At 60.0% G+C, this 13111-nt stretch overlaps 2 protein-coding genes across 4 annotated transcripts; both read left to right on the top strand.

Annotated features, from left to right (window-relative positions):
- Positions 1-73: 73 nt before the first annotated feature.
- LOC148648658 (uncharacterized) lies at positions 74-6615 on the top strand. The gene is made up of 6 exons (XM_088606426.1): positions 74-1755; positions 1925-2081; positions 2697-2765; positions 3396-3491; positions 4098-4384; positions 5591-6615. The coding sequence occupies exons 1-6, from the start codon at positions 1462-1464 to the stop codon at positions 6218-6220; spliced, it is 1533 nt and encodes a 510-aa protein (XP_088462552.1). The 5' UTR covers positions 74-1461; the 3' UTR covers positions 6221-6615.
- On the top strand, positions 6253-12649 carry LOC148648657 (uncharacterized). Of its 3 annotated transcripts, none has more exons than XM_088606415.1 (2): positions 6253-7652; positions 9310-12649. In XM_088606415.1, the coding sequence occupies exon 2, from the start codon at positions 9959-9961 to the stop codon at positions 10925-10927; it is 969 nt and encodes a 322-aa protein (XP_088462541.1). In that variant the 5' UTR covers positions 6253-7652; positions 9310-9958; the 3' UTR covers positions 10928-12649. The 3 variants fall into 3 exon arrangements, with proteins under 3 accessions (XP_088462541.1, XP_088462543.1, XP_088462542.1); XM_088606417.1 differs by lacking the exon at positions 6253-7652 and adding an exon at positions 7674-8017; XM_088606416.1 differs by lacking the exon at positions 6253-7652 and adding an exon at positions 7676-7999.
- Positions 12650-13111: the final 462 nt, after the last annotated feature.

The following is a 13111-nucleotide window of genomic DNA, read 5'->3' as shown; positions in this document are numbered from 1 at the left end:
GCCTGCGTTCCATTCTTCTGTACCCAAACCAAGACACAGACAGACAGAGAGATCTCGGCCGCCCTGTCCCTGACTCGGGGCGGGGCGGAGGAGGTCTGGGGGGGGCACTGATGGGGTTGGTGAGCCGCTCCTGCCTGCACTGCTGTTCTGGAGGAGGGTGGTCTCTCAGGAAGCAGTTTGTGGGGCTCCGAGATGCCTCAGTCTGTACACTCTGCTCCCAGCTACTTGCCGTTCTTGTGTGGCCTGGGGCGCAGATGACTCCTCTGATTGCACCATTAGGAAGCCGTTTCCTTCCCTGCTCTGACGCTAGGGGGCGCTAGTCCTGTGGCGCTGAGTGGTAACTGAACCACGCGACCCGAATGGGCAGGCGACTCACTTTAATGATTCACCTTGTAATGTGTCTAATACGGATAATGCGTGTCATTCGGAAGAGGTGTGAGTGGGGCCAGCAGGGGGCGCTCACCCTGCGGTCTGTGTGGGTCCTAATGCCCCAGTATAGTGACGGGGACACTACACTGTAAAAAAGGCGCCGTCCTGAGATGTAAAACTGAGGTCCTGACTCTCTGTGGTCATTAAAAATCCCGGGGCGTTTCTTGACAAGAGTAGGGGTGTAACCCCAGTGTCCTGGCCAAATCTCCCCCTGGCCTTTACCCCTCATGGCCTCCTAATAACCCCCCTCTCTGAACTGGCTTCATCACTCTGCTCTCCTCCCCACTGGGAGCTGGTGTGTGGGGAGCGGACTGGAGCATCATCCAGGTGGGGGTACACACTGGTGGGGGTGGAGGGGATCCCCGTGACCTGTACAGCCTTGTGAGTGGGGTGTCCAGAAAAGCACTATATAAGTGTGAGTATTATTATTATTATTATTATTATTATTATTATTAATTATTCTCATACTGGAACAAAGAGCAGAAGATGCTGTGTGAGCAGTTCCCAGCCCCTGCTCCTGGAGGAACCCTGGCTCATTCGCTCACTGCAGTCCTGGGGGATAAATAAAGTCCACTCTCTCCACTCCAGGACCACACCGGCAGGTTTGTACAGCTCAACACAGCCGGCGCTGGGCGAGGGCGCCCCCCTGGTGGACCCCTGGAGCCACTGCACCCTTCTCTTCTCGCGTTCGAGCCCTGCGGGGCGCGCTTTCGCAAAAGCGGGGTTCGGCGAACCGGACGGCGGGGGGGATCTCTTTTTTTCTCCCTTTGAAAAAGGGGGGGGGACATCGCCGGCCATTGTTTCTGCTCCCTCGGTACAGGGGACGGCGAGGTTTCCGTGCGAGACGAGCAAAAGAAAAAGCGAGAAAAATCCACATTTTCTGTTGCTGTCCTTGTCGTGTGGAGCTGTCCCACCGCCGGAGGCGCAAGAGTCGCCCCAGAGCCTGAGTAAATTGAGTGCTTTGGGGAGAAGACCGATACCAGTATCATTCTGCATGTGCCTGTGACAGAGGGAGAGAGCCATACCGCACGCATGCGCGCTACCCCCCCAGCTGCCTGCGTTCCTGCAGTCCCTGCGTATGACGTCACTCGCAAGGCCGGCAGCGGAATTCTGCCCAGAATGCGCAGCGGGGTTGCGCAGATCTGCCGTGCAAACAACGCAGCCATTATCCCTCCGTCCCCCTCCGAAAAAAAAAAACCCAACTCATATTTAAAACATAATCGATACAGCAAGGGCGCAACGGAAAGGAGACGCCGAAAGCGAAGGTGTATGTGTTTCCAAAAGGAGGAGGAGGCGGCGTGTGCGCTGGGGAGAAAGTACGAAGAGAGGGGGGCACAGAAATGACAAACAAAAAGTTCTCAAACTGCACCTGAGCCGCCCCCCCCTGCACACCGACCGGACTGCGGCGGCGGCGGCTACCGACGGGCGCGGTAACTTTGCACTTTTTGTTTTTTCTTGATCAAAACTAAAATTGGCTACCCCAACCACCTGCACCAGCAGCCAAACGCCGAAAATAATAAAAGAAGAGGAGGAGGAGGAGGAGGAGACCGCCGGCATGAGCTCGGACGCCCAGGGCACGGAGGCGCCGCCGGAGCCCGCGACGGCTCGGAGGAAGGACGTCACCCTGGGCAGCGCCTGCCGCATCGTCGTCTGTGAGTTCTGCTGCCTCTCCGCCGCGCTGGTCGTGTAGTGATCACGCACGCACGCACGCATGCCCGCCCCCACCCACGCGTGGAGGCGCCGGGGTGGCGCGGGGCAGGGGATAGGTACCACTTTCTGTCACCAGCTCGCGACTGTCTTTATCCGTGTGTCTGTCCGTGGGGGGTGGGGGCTGTGTCTTTGTCTCTGGGGGCTGTTGTTGTGTCTGTGGGGTGGATGCTGTGTCTGTGGGGTGGTTGCTGTGTCTGTGGGGTGGATGCTGTGTCTGTGGGGTGGTTGCTGTGTCTGTGGGGTGGATGCTGTGTCTGTGGGGTGGATGCTGTGTCTGTGGGGTGGGGGCTGTGTCTGTGGGGTGGATGTTGTGTCTGTGGAGTGGATGCTGTGTCTGTGGGGTGGGTACTGTGTCTGTGGGGTGGATGCTGTGTCTGTGGGGTGGGGGCTGTGTCTGTGGGGTGGATGTTGTGTCTGTGGAGTGGATGCTGTGTCTGTGGGGTGGGTACTGTGTCTGTGGGGTGGATGCTGTGTCTGTGGGGTGGATGCTGTGTCTGTGGAGTGGATAATGTCTATGGGGACAGATAACGTCTATGTTCCCTGTTTCTTTCCTGCAGATCCTGTCAGTGCCAATAAGCTTTTCCCTGTTCCTGCCGTTGGGAAAACCACCTTCCAGATCGCTGCAGGTCCGTGCTCTCCTGCCCACAGCCGAGACGCAGTGTGCTGGACTGAACCTTAACACCTCACTTTCCATGACTCACTGCTGTCGATTTGAACCCTTGTCAGGTTTCTTGGATAGAAGCATCAGTTCTAATAAGACACACTGCACAACACACTGACCGTTCCTCCAGGACCAGGACTGGACAGCCCTGCTGCAGACACACTGACTGACCCCTCCAGGACCAGGACTGGAAAGCCCTGCTGCAGACACACTGACCCCTCCAGGACCAGGACTGGACAGCCCTGCTGCAGACACACTGACCTCTCCAGGACCAGGACTGGACAGCCCTGCTGCAGACACACTGACCCCTCCAGGACCAGGACTGGACAGCCCTGCTGCAGACACACTGACCCCTCCAGGACCAGGACTGGACAGCCCTGCTGCAGACACACTGACTGACCCCTCTAGGACCAGGACTGGACAGCCCTGCTGCAGACACACTGACCCCTCCAGGACCAGGACTGGACAGCCCTGCTGCAGACACACTGGCTGACCCCTCCAGGACCAGGACTGGACAGGCCTGTTTTAAAGTGACCAGAAGCCCTTAATCAGAGGACTGTGTTATAACAGAGGCTGTGCACTGTTGTCACCACAGGCCCTGTGGATGCGGTTGACACCATTCATCAAGAGACAGGGACCAGTGACGGCGCCCCCAAAGTGGTAATGGTGCCCCAGCTGGCGCCAGAAGCAGGTACAGGACTTTCCTGTGAAGAGGTTTAAATTCTATTGCTCGTTCATTTAGTTTCTCCCAGTGTCGCCCAGTGTCTCTGTCCAGACTTGGGACACGGACCTGTCCTCTCTGGAAAGAGAATTCTGTCTGTGTGCAGTTTCAATGAAAAAAACAAAACAAAATCCAGTGTGTTTCTATGGGCTGGCTGTGGACACTGAGCCTGTCCTTCATCAGGTTCTCTTTTGTGTCTCTCAGATACTCAGCTAGCGCGTGTTGTCTTTTAGAGTCCTGTAGCAGTGTGTGTCCTAGTGGGTGAGATTTAGGGTTGTGCTGTGCTGTCCTGAGGCTGGTTGCTGTCAGTGAGCTTCAGGACCAGCTGGCTGAGGGGCTCTTCTCTGGGCTCCGCAGGTCTGCTCACAGCTTTATAGGTATAATCACTATTTTATTCTTCTCTCTCTTCTCTGTATGGATGGGCAGTGAGTACTGGTCTGAGCTAGCCATGCAGGAGTTAATTGGTGTTTTTAAAGTAACTCCCCTCTCCCTCCTCTCATCCTCTCTCCCATCTCCCTCCTCTCTCCTCCCGCCTCTCCCTCCTCCTCCTCTCTCTCCCCCCCCCCCCCGCCTCAGCCGGTGCTCTCCCGCTGCCCCTGGCTTCTCCGGGGCCGTCCTCGGAGTTCACGCACCAGTGTATCCTGCAGCTGATCGAGGCCGTGGGGAAGCGCTGGGACATGTACAGCGCCCGGGAACGCACACGCCTCTTCCACAACGTGCAGCAGGAGCTGGAGGCGCTCGGACACACCTTCACCATGGAGCGCATCCGCCGCAAGTGGAACAACCTGGTGGTCACCTACAAGAGGGTGAAGGACCGCAGCAGGGAGACGGGCCAGGCCAAGACCACCTGGGAGTACTACGAGGTGCGGCTCAGCCCAGTTCAGTGCACTGCAGAATCTATCACACCTCTCCTCAGCCCAGCTCAGTGCACTGCAGAATCTATCACACCTCTCCTCAGCCCAGTTCAGCACTGCAGAATCTATCACACCTCTCCTCAGCCCAGTTCAGTGCACTGCAGAATCTATCACACCTCTCCTCAGCCCAGCTCAGTGCACTGCAGTATCTATCACACCTCTCCTCAGCCCAGTTCAGTGCACTGCAGAATCTATCACACCTCTCCTCAGCCCAGTTCAGTGCACTGCAGAATCTATCAAACCTCTCCTCAGCCCAGCTCAGTGCACTGCAGTATCTATCACACCTCTCCTCAGCCCAGTTCAGTGCACTGCAGAATCTATCACACCTCTCCTCAGCCCAGTTCAGTGCACTGCAGAATCTATCACACCTCTCCTCAGCCTAGTTCAGTGCACTGCAGAATCTATCACACCTCTCCTCAGCCCAGCTCAGCACTGCAGAATCTATCACACCTGCCCTCAGCCCAGTTCACTGCACTGCAGAATCTATCACACCTCTCCTCAGCCCAGTTCACTGCAGTTCAGAATCTATCACACTTTTCCTCAGCCCTGTTCAGTGCACTGTAGAATCTAACACACCTCTCATCAGCCCAGTTCAGCACTGCAGAATCTATCACACCTGCCCTCAGCCCAGTACAGTGCACTGTAGAATCTATCACACCTCTCATCAGCCCAGTTCAGCACTGCAGAATCTATCACACCTCTCCTCAGCCTAGTTCAGTGCACTGTAGAATCTATCACACCTCTCCTCAGCCCAGTTCAGTACACTATAAGATTGCAATCACAAGACTATTAAGTACAACGTATAACAGGACAATACTGTAAAGGAAACTGGTCTGCTGGACACTACAGAATTGTACAGCAGTTAGAAATGGGTATCCTCAGTGGATGATGAATCCGTTCCAGGGCTTTGCTCACAAGGCAACCCTGGGCTCCACCCTGCTTCAGGCTCCTCACCTGGGGCTGAGTCAGTGCACACTGGGAGTTGCAGCCTGACGCAATACAGCTTCTAACATCGCCTAGCCTTCTGAACAGGCCAGCTAGGAAAACCTGGAACGGATCATCGCACTGAGCAACAGGGGTCCTTGTACCCCTGCCAGAGTATGGTGCAGATTTCCACTTCCTTGACGCTGCCTTCCCCCCCCCTTCTCTCCGAAGATGATGGACGCCCTGCTGAGCAACACGATAGGGGCCCAGCCCGTCGCCACGGCGGCCGCCACCATGGTGACCACGCTGACCCCCGACGCCCCCAAGCCCTGCCTCTTCCCCGCCGGCGTCACCGCCTACGCCCAGATCCCCAACCTCATCCCCACGGCGGCGGCCCCCGCGCTGACGCCCCAGTCCACCCCCGCGGCCCCGGCCCACGCCTCCTCTTCCTCCTCCTCCTCCTCCGCCGCCGCTGCCGCCGCCCAGGACCCCCCGGCCGAGCCCCCGCCCCCGCCCGCCGCCCCGCCCCGCCCCGCCCACCGCCTGGCCTCGCGCCTGCGCATCCGCCGGAAGCTGCGGCGCCCCCCCGCGGCGGACACGGCCGCCTCCTTCCTGGCGCAGCAGCAGAGCCAGGCGGAGACGCGCACCTCCCTGCTGCGCGGCTTCCTGGCGGCCCAGGAGGAGCGCGGCCGGGCCGAGGAGGAGCGGCAGCGGCGCCAGGAGGCCCGGCAGCGCCGGCGCGAGAGGAGGGAGGCCACGGCGCTGGAGGCCGTGAGCCGCATGGCCGCCGCGCTGGAGCTGGTCTCCTCCAAGCAGGACACCATCATCGCGCTGCTGCAGAGGCTGGCCGACCGGCAGTAGAGGGGCGCAGGGGGGGGACCCCCCCCGCAGAGCGGCGGACGCGCGTTTTCTCTCCTGGTGGAAATCGGCCGTGCGGAGCAGGAGGGAGTCTGTCTCGTCGTCCCCTGGACAGACTGGGGGGGGTGCGGGATCTGTGACCCCTCTCTCTCTCTCTCTGTGTCCCCGCTTTATTCTCACAGCTGGTCAACAGGGAGGGGGAGGGGGGGAGCGGCTAGCGTCGCCCCCTGGTGGCGAGCTCCGGGCAGGACACCCCGCCCCAGTGTGACGGACCCAATCTGTGCTCTCCGATTCGGGACTGCGGGGGGGATGGGCGGACTGTACAGAGGATTTTTGTTCTGTGTTTTTTAACCTTCCGGGGGCGTGCTTGCCTGAAATTAAAATCCACAGTTGCTCACGCTTCCCCGTGTCCGAGTCCGAGTGCCGCCCTGGGCCGGACCGCGGCTGCGCGTCTTGTCCAGACGAGCAGGGGGGTCAGTCGAATCGCGGACACGCTGGTCCAGCTGCCGGTGGGAGAGACTGGACCACCCGGGGGTGACGCAGGGGCAGCAGTCCCCCCCGCAGTTCCTGGACTACAAGAGCGATGGAGGCACTCCAGAGGACTGCATTTCCCAGCATTCCTGCTCGGCAGGAGAAGCAGGCATACCTGACCATGTGGGGATTCATCTGTCCAGACCGGTTCAGATGACCACACGGGGAATAATCTATCTGTCCAGACCAGTTCAGATGACCACAGGGGGAATAATCTATCTGTCCAGACCAGTTCAGATGACCACAGGGGGAATAATGTTGTTGTCAAAACCAGTTCAACTGACCACATGGGCAATAATCTATCAAATCAGTTCAGAGGACCACACTGGGAGTAATCTACCTGTCCAGTTCAGACGACCACACTGGGAGAAGTCTACCTGTCCAGTTCAGAGGACCACACTGGGAGTAGTCTACCTGTCCAGTTCAGATCGCCTCCGTTCTCTTTGCGTGAGAACACCAGAGCAGGCCGGCTGTGGAACCAGTCCGCCTGTTACAACCGGCTGATCAGAGAAAACTCGCGTCTCCGCCTCGTTTGCGGAAAAGAACTTTCCCCCCCACCGGTTCAGCTGTTTCAGAATCTGTACAAAGAAGAAAGTGTCCCCCAGGCACATTCCGGAAGAGAACCGAGAGGACGCGCTAAACCCAGGGACATCTCCGAACGACACGGGGGCAGGCGCCGGAGAGCGAGTCCGGCCCAGATCTCTCTCCCTCCCTTCCTTCCTTAATCACGGTGCGAGTTTGTCTTTCGCCCCACCCAGCTGCAGGCTCGGGTAGGCGGGGGTGAGTCGCCACAGTCCGCTGCAGGCAGGGTGTCCGCTCCTACCGCCCAGCGCTGGCCCGCGGTCCGAGAGGAGACTCGCCCTGCGCCGTGAGGAGCCGGCAGTGTCGGAGGGGCGCCGAGCAGGTGAGGGGTGGGGCTGTTGATCCCTTGGTTTTGTTTTTCTGGGCTCGTCAGCCCTCCCGGCGGTGCGGAGTCCGGGTTAGTCCCTGCTTAACGCGCCCTGAAGCTGTCGGGACCGGCCCGTCGAGAGCTTGAAACACAGAGCCGGCCGGTCTTGCTTGACACGCGTCCCGGGGAGCAGGAGGCTGTCTGGAGATCTCACCCGGCTCCTGTGCGTTCCGGCGGCCGGCCACCAGGGGGCGGGCGGCCGGCGAGTCGGGTCAGCGGGACCTCCGACAGAATCTAACCCTGCAGGCAGGTCGCCCAAGCGGGCACGCAGTGATGCCGGTGGCCCCGAGAGGGAACGAGAGGTGAGGACGGCATTACCGGTAAAACAGACGGCAAGAGAACCGCATTATTATTCTCCGTTGCGTTCAGGAGCGGACAGCACGTCGCGCTGTCTGAGCCGAGGCGTCAGATGAGTAAAAAAAAGCCTCAAACTCGGCTTCGGCTGACTGGTGCTGCCCGGATTGCAACAGGAGCTTTCGGGTGGTTTTTTGGGTTGTTGTTGAAGGCGAAACTTTTAAGCTGTTCGGGGTGGGGTGGTGGTGGGGGCACACAGAAGTGGGGTCCCGTCAGTCTCTCCTCGCGCGCTAGAGCGCTGTTTTCTGAGCCCCGAGGACGGGGGGGGGGTGCCCGAGAGACGGGGTGTTTTGAAAGAATCAGCGTGATTATTATCACTTCTTTTTTTTGCTTCTGTACGCACCAGGAAGAGGTTTCTCAGCGCTACGCAACTGTTTACACGTGCTTGTGGAAGTGCGTCATTTTAAACCGAGCTCCGGTGAAACACGCCCCAGAGACACACACACACACACACCGCTGGCTCGTTTCTCGGGAGGGCCGGAGAGTTTTTCACCCCGTCGAGCGTTGAGAGCACAACATGTCTGGACAGCTTGTTCCACGCTCCCACCCCCCTCAGTGTAGAGAAGTGCCTCCCGGTCCCGGTTTTCAGTGCTCTTCCACACGAACGGTTGTTTGCTAACTGGAGATGAAGTCTGTGCGGCGCAGAGGTCAGCACTGCTGCCTTGCAGTGTTGGAGCCCTGGGCTCAGTTCTGGACCTGGGGTGCTGTCTGTGTGGAGTCTGCATGTTCTCCCTGCATTTCCCCCGGGGTGCTCTTGTTCCCTCCCACAGTCCAGGGTCAGTGGGAGAGAGTGGGTCAATGGGAGGGTGTGAGAGAGAGGGGGTCAGTGGGAGAGTGTGGGAGAGAGTGGTCAGTGGGAGAGAGTGGTCAGTGGGAGAGGGGGTCAGTGGGAGAGAGTGGTCAGTGGGAGAGGGGGTCAGTGGGAGAGAGTGGTCAGTGGGAGAGGGGTCAGTGGGAGAGGGGGTCAGTGGGAGAGAGTGGGAGAGAGTGGTCAGTGGGAGAGGGGGTCAGTGGGAGAGAGTGGTCAGTGGGAGAGAGTGGTCAGTGGGAGAGGGGGTCAGTGGGAGAGAGTGGTCAGTGGGAGAGAGTGGTCAGTGGGAGAGGGGGTCAGTGGGAGAGAGTGGGAGAGAGTGGTCAGTGGGAGAGAGTGGGAGAGAGAGGGGGTCAGTGGGAGAGTGGTCAGTGGGAGAGAGTGGGAAAGTTCAGCGCCTCAGTGAGCAGGGAGACTCCGGGCTGGAACCAATATTCTCTCCCCCAGGGCTGGAAGAGAGAGAGTCCTGAGGCTGTGACCGGCGTTCCGGCCGCTGTCCGGAGAGAGGCAGAGGAGAGAGAGTCCTGAGGCTGCCCGGAGAGAGGCAGAGGAGGAGAGAGAGTCCTGAGGCTGCCCGGAGAGAGGCAGAGGAGGAGAGAGAGTCCTGAGGCTGCCCGGAGAGAGGCAGAGGAGGAGAGAGAGTCCTGAGGCTGTGACTGGAGAGAGGCAGAGGAGGGGAGAGAGTCCTGAGGCTGCCCGGAGAGAGGCAGAGGAGGAGAGAGTCCTGAGGCTGCCCGGAGAGAGGCAGAGGAGGAGAGAGAGTCCTGAGGCTGCCCGGAGAGAGGCAGAGGAGGAGAGAGAGTCCTGAGGCTGTGACTGGAGAGAGGCAGAGGAGGGGAGAGAGTCCTGAGGCTGCCCGGAGAGAGGCAGAGGAGGAGAGAGTCCTGAGGCTGCCCGGAGAGAGGCAGAGGAGGAGAGAGAGTCCTGAGGCTGCCCGGAGAGAGGCAGAGGAGGAGAGAGAGTCCTGAGGCTGCCCGGAGAGAGGCGGAGGAGGAGAGAGGTCCCAGCTAAAGGAGTCGGGAACTCGGAAGCACTGCCACCCTCTCTGGATCGCCTGTTCGGGGGCAGCCATGCCGGTCCCGTCCGGCCCAGCACCATGAGGAGCTGCGGGGGGGCCGCCGCCCTGCTGGGGGGGCTCACCCTGGGGGCTGCGTCGGCGCTGGGGGGGGAGGAGAGCCGGGACGAGCTGTGGGGGGCGGCCGGCCTGGTGCTGGACGGGGGGGCCTGGGGGGCCGGCGCGGGGCTGGTCCTGGGGGCGCTGGCCGTGGGGGCAGTGTGGGCCGCCGAGCTGCTGTCCGGCTCCCGGGGCCTGGCAGCCTGCGTGCGGGGGCTCCCCCTGACCGGGGCGCTGTGCGGCGCCGGGGCGGGCGCGGCGGGGGCGCTGGCGGGGGCGCTGGCGCGGCTGGGGCCCGGGGCGGCGGCGCCGGCGCTTCGGGGCGCGGTCAGCGGGGGCGTGCTGGGGGCCGCGGCCGGGGCGCAGGTGGCCGCGACGGGGGCGCTGGCCATCGGGGGGCTGATGTGCGCGGGGGCGCAGGCCGCGGTCCGCAGGGTGGTGAAGGGGGGGGCCAGGGTGGCGCCCCTGATGACCGTGTCCGTGGCGGGGGGGGCGGCCCGGCTGGCGCTGAGCCTGGCGCCCGGGTCCATGGCCATGGGGGCCTTCGTGGGGGCGGTTCTGGGGTCCACCGGGGGCGCCGGGGTGCTGGGGCTGCTGGCAGCCGGGGGGCTGGGCGCGTGGGCAGGCCTGGGGAGGGGGGGCGCGTCCCCGCCGGAGGCGACGAGCCCCACCCGGATCGGGGCGGCGATCGCGGGGGCGCTGGTGGGGGTCGGGGTGGCGGCGGCGGGCGCGGCGGGCGCGGGGGTCCCCCTTGACCCGGGCGCCGCCCTGGTGGCCGTGTCGGTGGGCGCGGCGATGGCCGCCGTGGCGCTGAGGGCGGGCAGCGCGGGGTGCCGGTCGCTGGCGGAGGTCGTGGAGGGGCTGTTCGTGGTGATCAGCGCCAACACCCACTGCAGTCACCCCGAGTCAGAGGCGTGTCCCTGCGGGCGCCCCCACACTTTGCCCCCTTAGAGTAACACACCACCTCCTAGTGGCCTGAGGGGCTGGGCTGGGCAGCTTGTTCCACACTCCCACCACTCTCGGTGTAAAGAAGCGCCTCCTGTCCTGATTGGAGGGTCTCACCCAGCTGTTTCCTGAAAGAAGCCCGGGGATCAACCTCAGCATCATGACTGGCCAGCTTGTTCCAGACTCCCACCACCCTTTGTGTAAAGAACCCCTTATCCTGACTGGAGGATGTCATCCAGTTGTTTCCCGAAAGAAACAGCCAGGGTTCTGGCTTCAACAACAAGGCTGCTCAGCCCGTTCCACTAGTGCCCTGTGCCTCCTGTTTTAGGGTCTAACTTCTCCCTGATCTACAGTTGTGCCCTGTGCTCCATGGTTCAGTGCTCTTTCTGAAGGAGCTTGCTGGGCTGGGCCTTTCACAGGGACTTGAAAACTTGCATCAGGTGCACTTGTGTTCTGTTCTGCTGAAGGTTAAAGAGATTCAGTTCCTTCACCCTGTCGGGGGGGGGACATTCTCTCAAGCCTGGAATGTATCTGTTCTGTCCGCCATGTTCAAATTGAATTCTTACTGGTGCTGTGGGGATCATGGGGAAAAACCACTGGTCTAGAGCCCCAGGGTCTCCTGGCTCTCATTCTGAACCATCAGCGGCGTCTCTGAACGGACTGAAGGAGTCTGGGAGGGGTGACAAAAGCCAAGTCCAAACAGACACAGCTGCTGGTCATTCACAATCCCTGCTGACGTCATCTCCTTACCTAAACCATTATAATACCGTACCTGATCCCCTCTTCCCCTCACGTACTGTACCTCTGTTGCCCCGTCTCCCCCTCTGCAGCTGCCCCTTGGTCACTCCTCACTAGGCAGGGGGGTCTTATGGCCAGGAGATTAGCCCTCAGCCAAGACGGTTAAGCCAGATTTTGACTATAAGGCTCCATTATCCTTTCGGTACACTTGGGTACCTGGGTGTTGTTATTCCTAGTGAACTCCGATATGACCTCTGGATTGCAGACACACAGAAAGACCTGGGCTGGGGGTGAGGGCCAATGCCCAAAGCAGACCCGGCACAACAAGGTATCGTCCGACCTGTCGCTGGAATTCGCAATAATTCAACCCCGGGATCAGAGCCAGGTAACCTCGATAGGATTTTAGCATGACCCCCACCTGCTGCCTTTCTTTGCAATTTTTACAACTCATCACATCATACTGACCTTGAGAAAATGTCCGTGCATTGTTTATGTAAAGACGTTAACTGTAACTGTTTGTTATTGTTCCACTCCCCCACAACCCTTTGCGTAAAGAAGTGCCTCCTGTTCTCGGTTTTAAGTGCACTTCCAGGTAGTTTCCACTGGTTCCCGTTTCACTGTTGGGTCTGAAAACGGCCGCTGGGATGACTTTGTGTCTTTTTGTCTTGGAGGATTGTGGACACGGAGAAAAGATTGTAACAACATTGTGAATCGTGGTTCATAGGCCTTTTCTGTGTTGAATTTTTCCTTAAAAAGGTGTTTAATCAGACTCTTGGTATGGGTGTACGGGGGGGGGGGAGGATTTTTTGAGGTAACTGATTAGTCTGAAGCAATCAAATCAAGAAGTGTTAGCTGGTTAACCGCAGTGTTGATTTTGGGGTACAGTGGGGGGGCCACACGTGTGTGTCAGTCAGTCACTGGGAAAAGGGGGAGTGTTGTACCTGTGGCTCCACCACTCCCAAGTTTCAAATAAAGCCTTTTTAAACTCCGTCTGTCGGCCTTATTTTCCCATATGGCGTTGCAATCCGGGACTCGATTCGGAATGCCCTGGGTGAAGGGCACCCCTCTCCAAGGACACCCCTGCTCCTCTCCCGTCTTCAAGGATTCGGGGAGAGGGGAAGGTGATGCCGCACGTGTCCCCCCGGCCGGAATTCCGCGCGCTGTTTCTCCCTGCTCCGGGAATCTGGACGAGCAGGTCCGAGCGCCCCCTCGCCCCAGGGCCGCTCCGCCCAGACGCTGGAAGGGGTTCGGGGGGAGGGCAGGCGGAGAGGAGGCAGAGTGACGCCAATTATTATTATTATTATTATTAAAGAAGCGCCTCTTGTTCTCGGTTGTAAAAGCACTTCCAGGTCGTTCACACGGGTGTCCTCTGGTTCGTGTTTCGCTCTCGGTACTGAAGAAGTCCACTGGGTTGGCTCCTGCTGTCTGACTTTGAAACCTTTCTTGTGTTCT

The sequence above is a fragment of the Lepisosteus platostomus genome, chromosome 14 (genome assembly GCF_059453375.1).
Source record: "Lepisosteus platostomus isolate fLepPlt1 chromosome 14, fLepPlt1.hap1, whole genome shotgun sequence".
Classification (NCBI taxonomy): Eukaryota; Metazoa; Chordata; class Actinopteri; order Semionotiformes; family Lepisosteidae; genus Lepisosteus; species Lepisosteus platostomus.
This window is presented reverse-complemented; position numbering and strand designations above follow the sequence as displayed.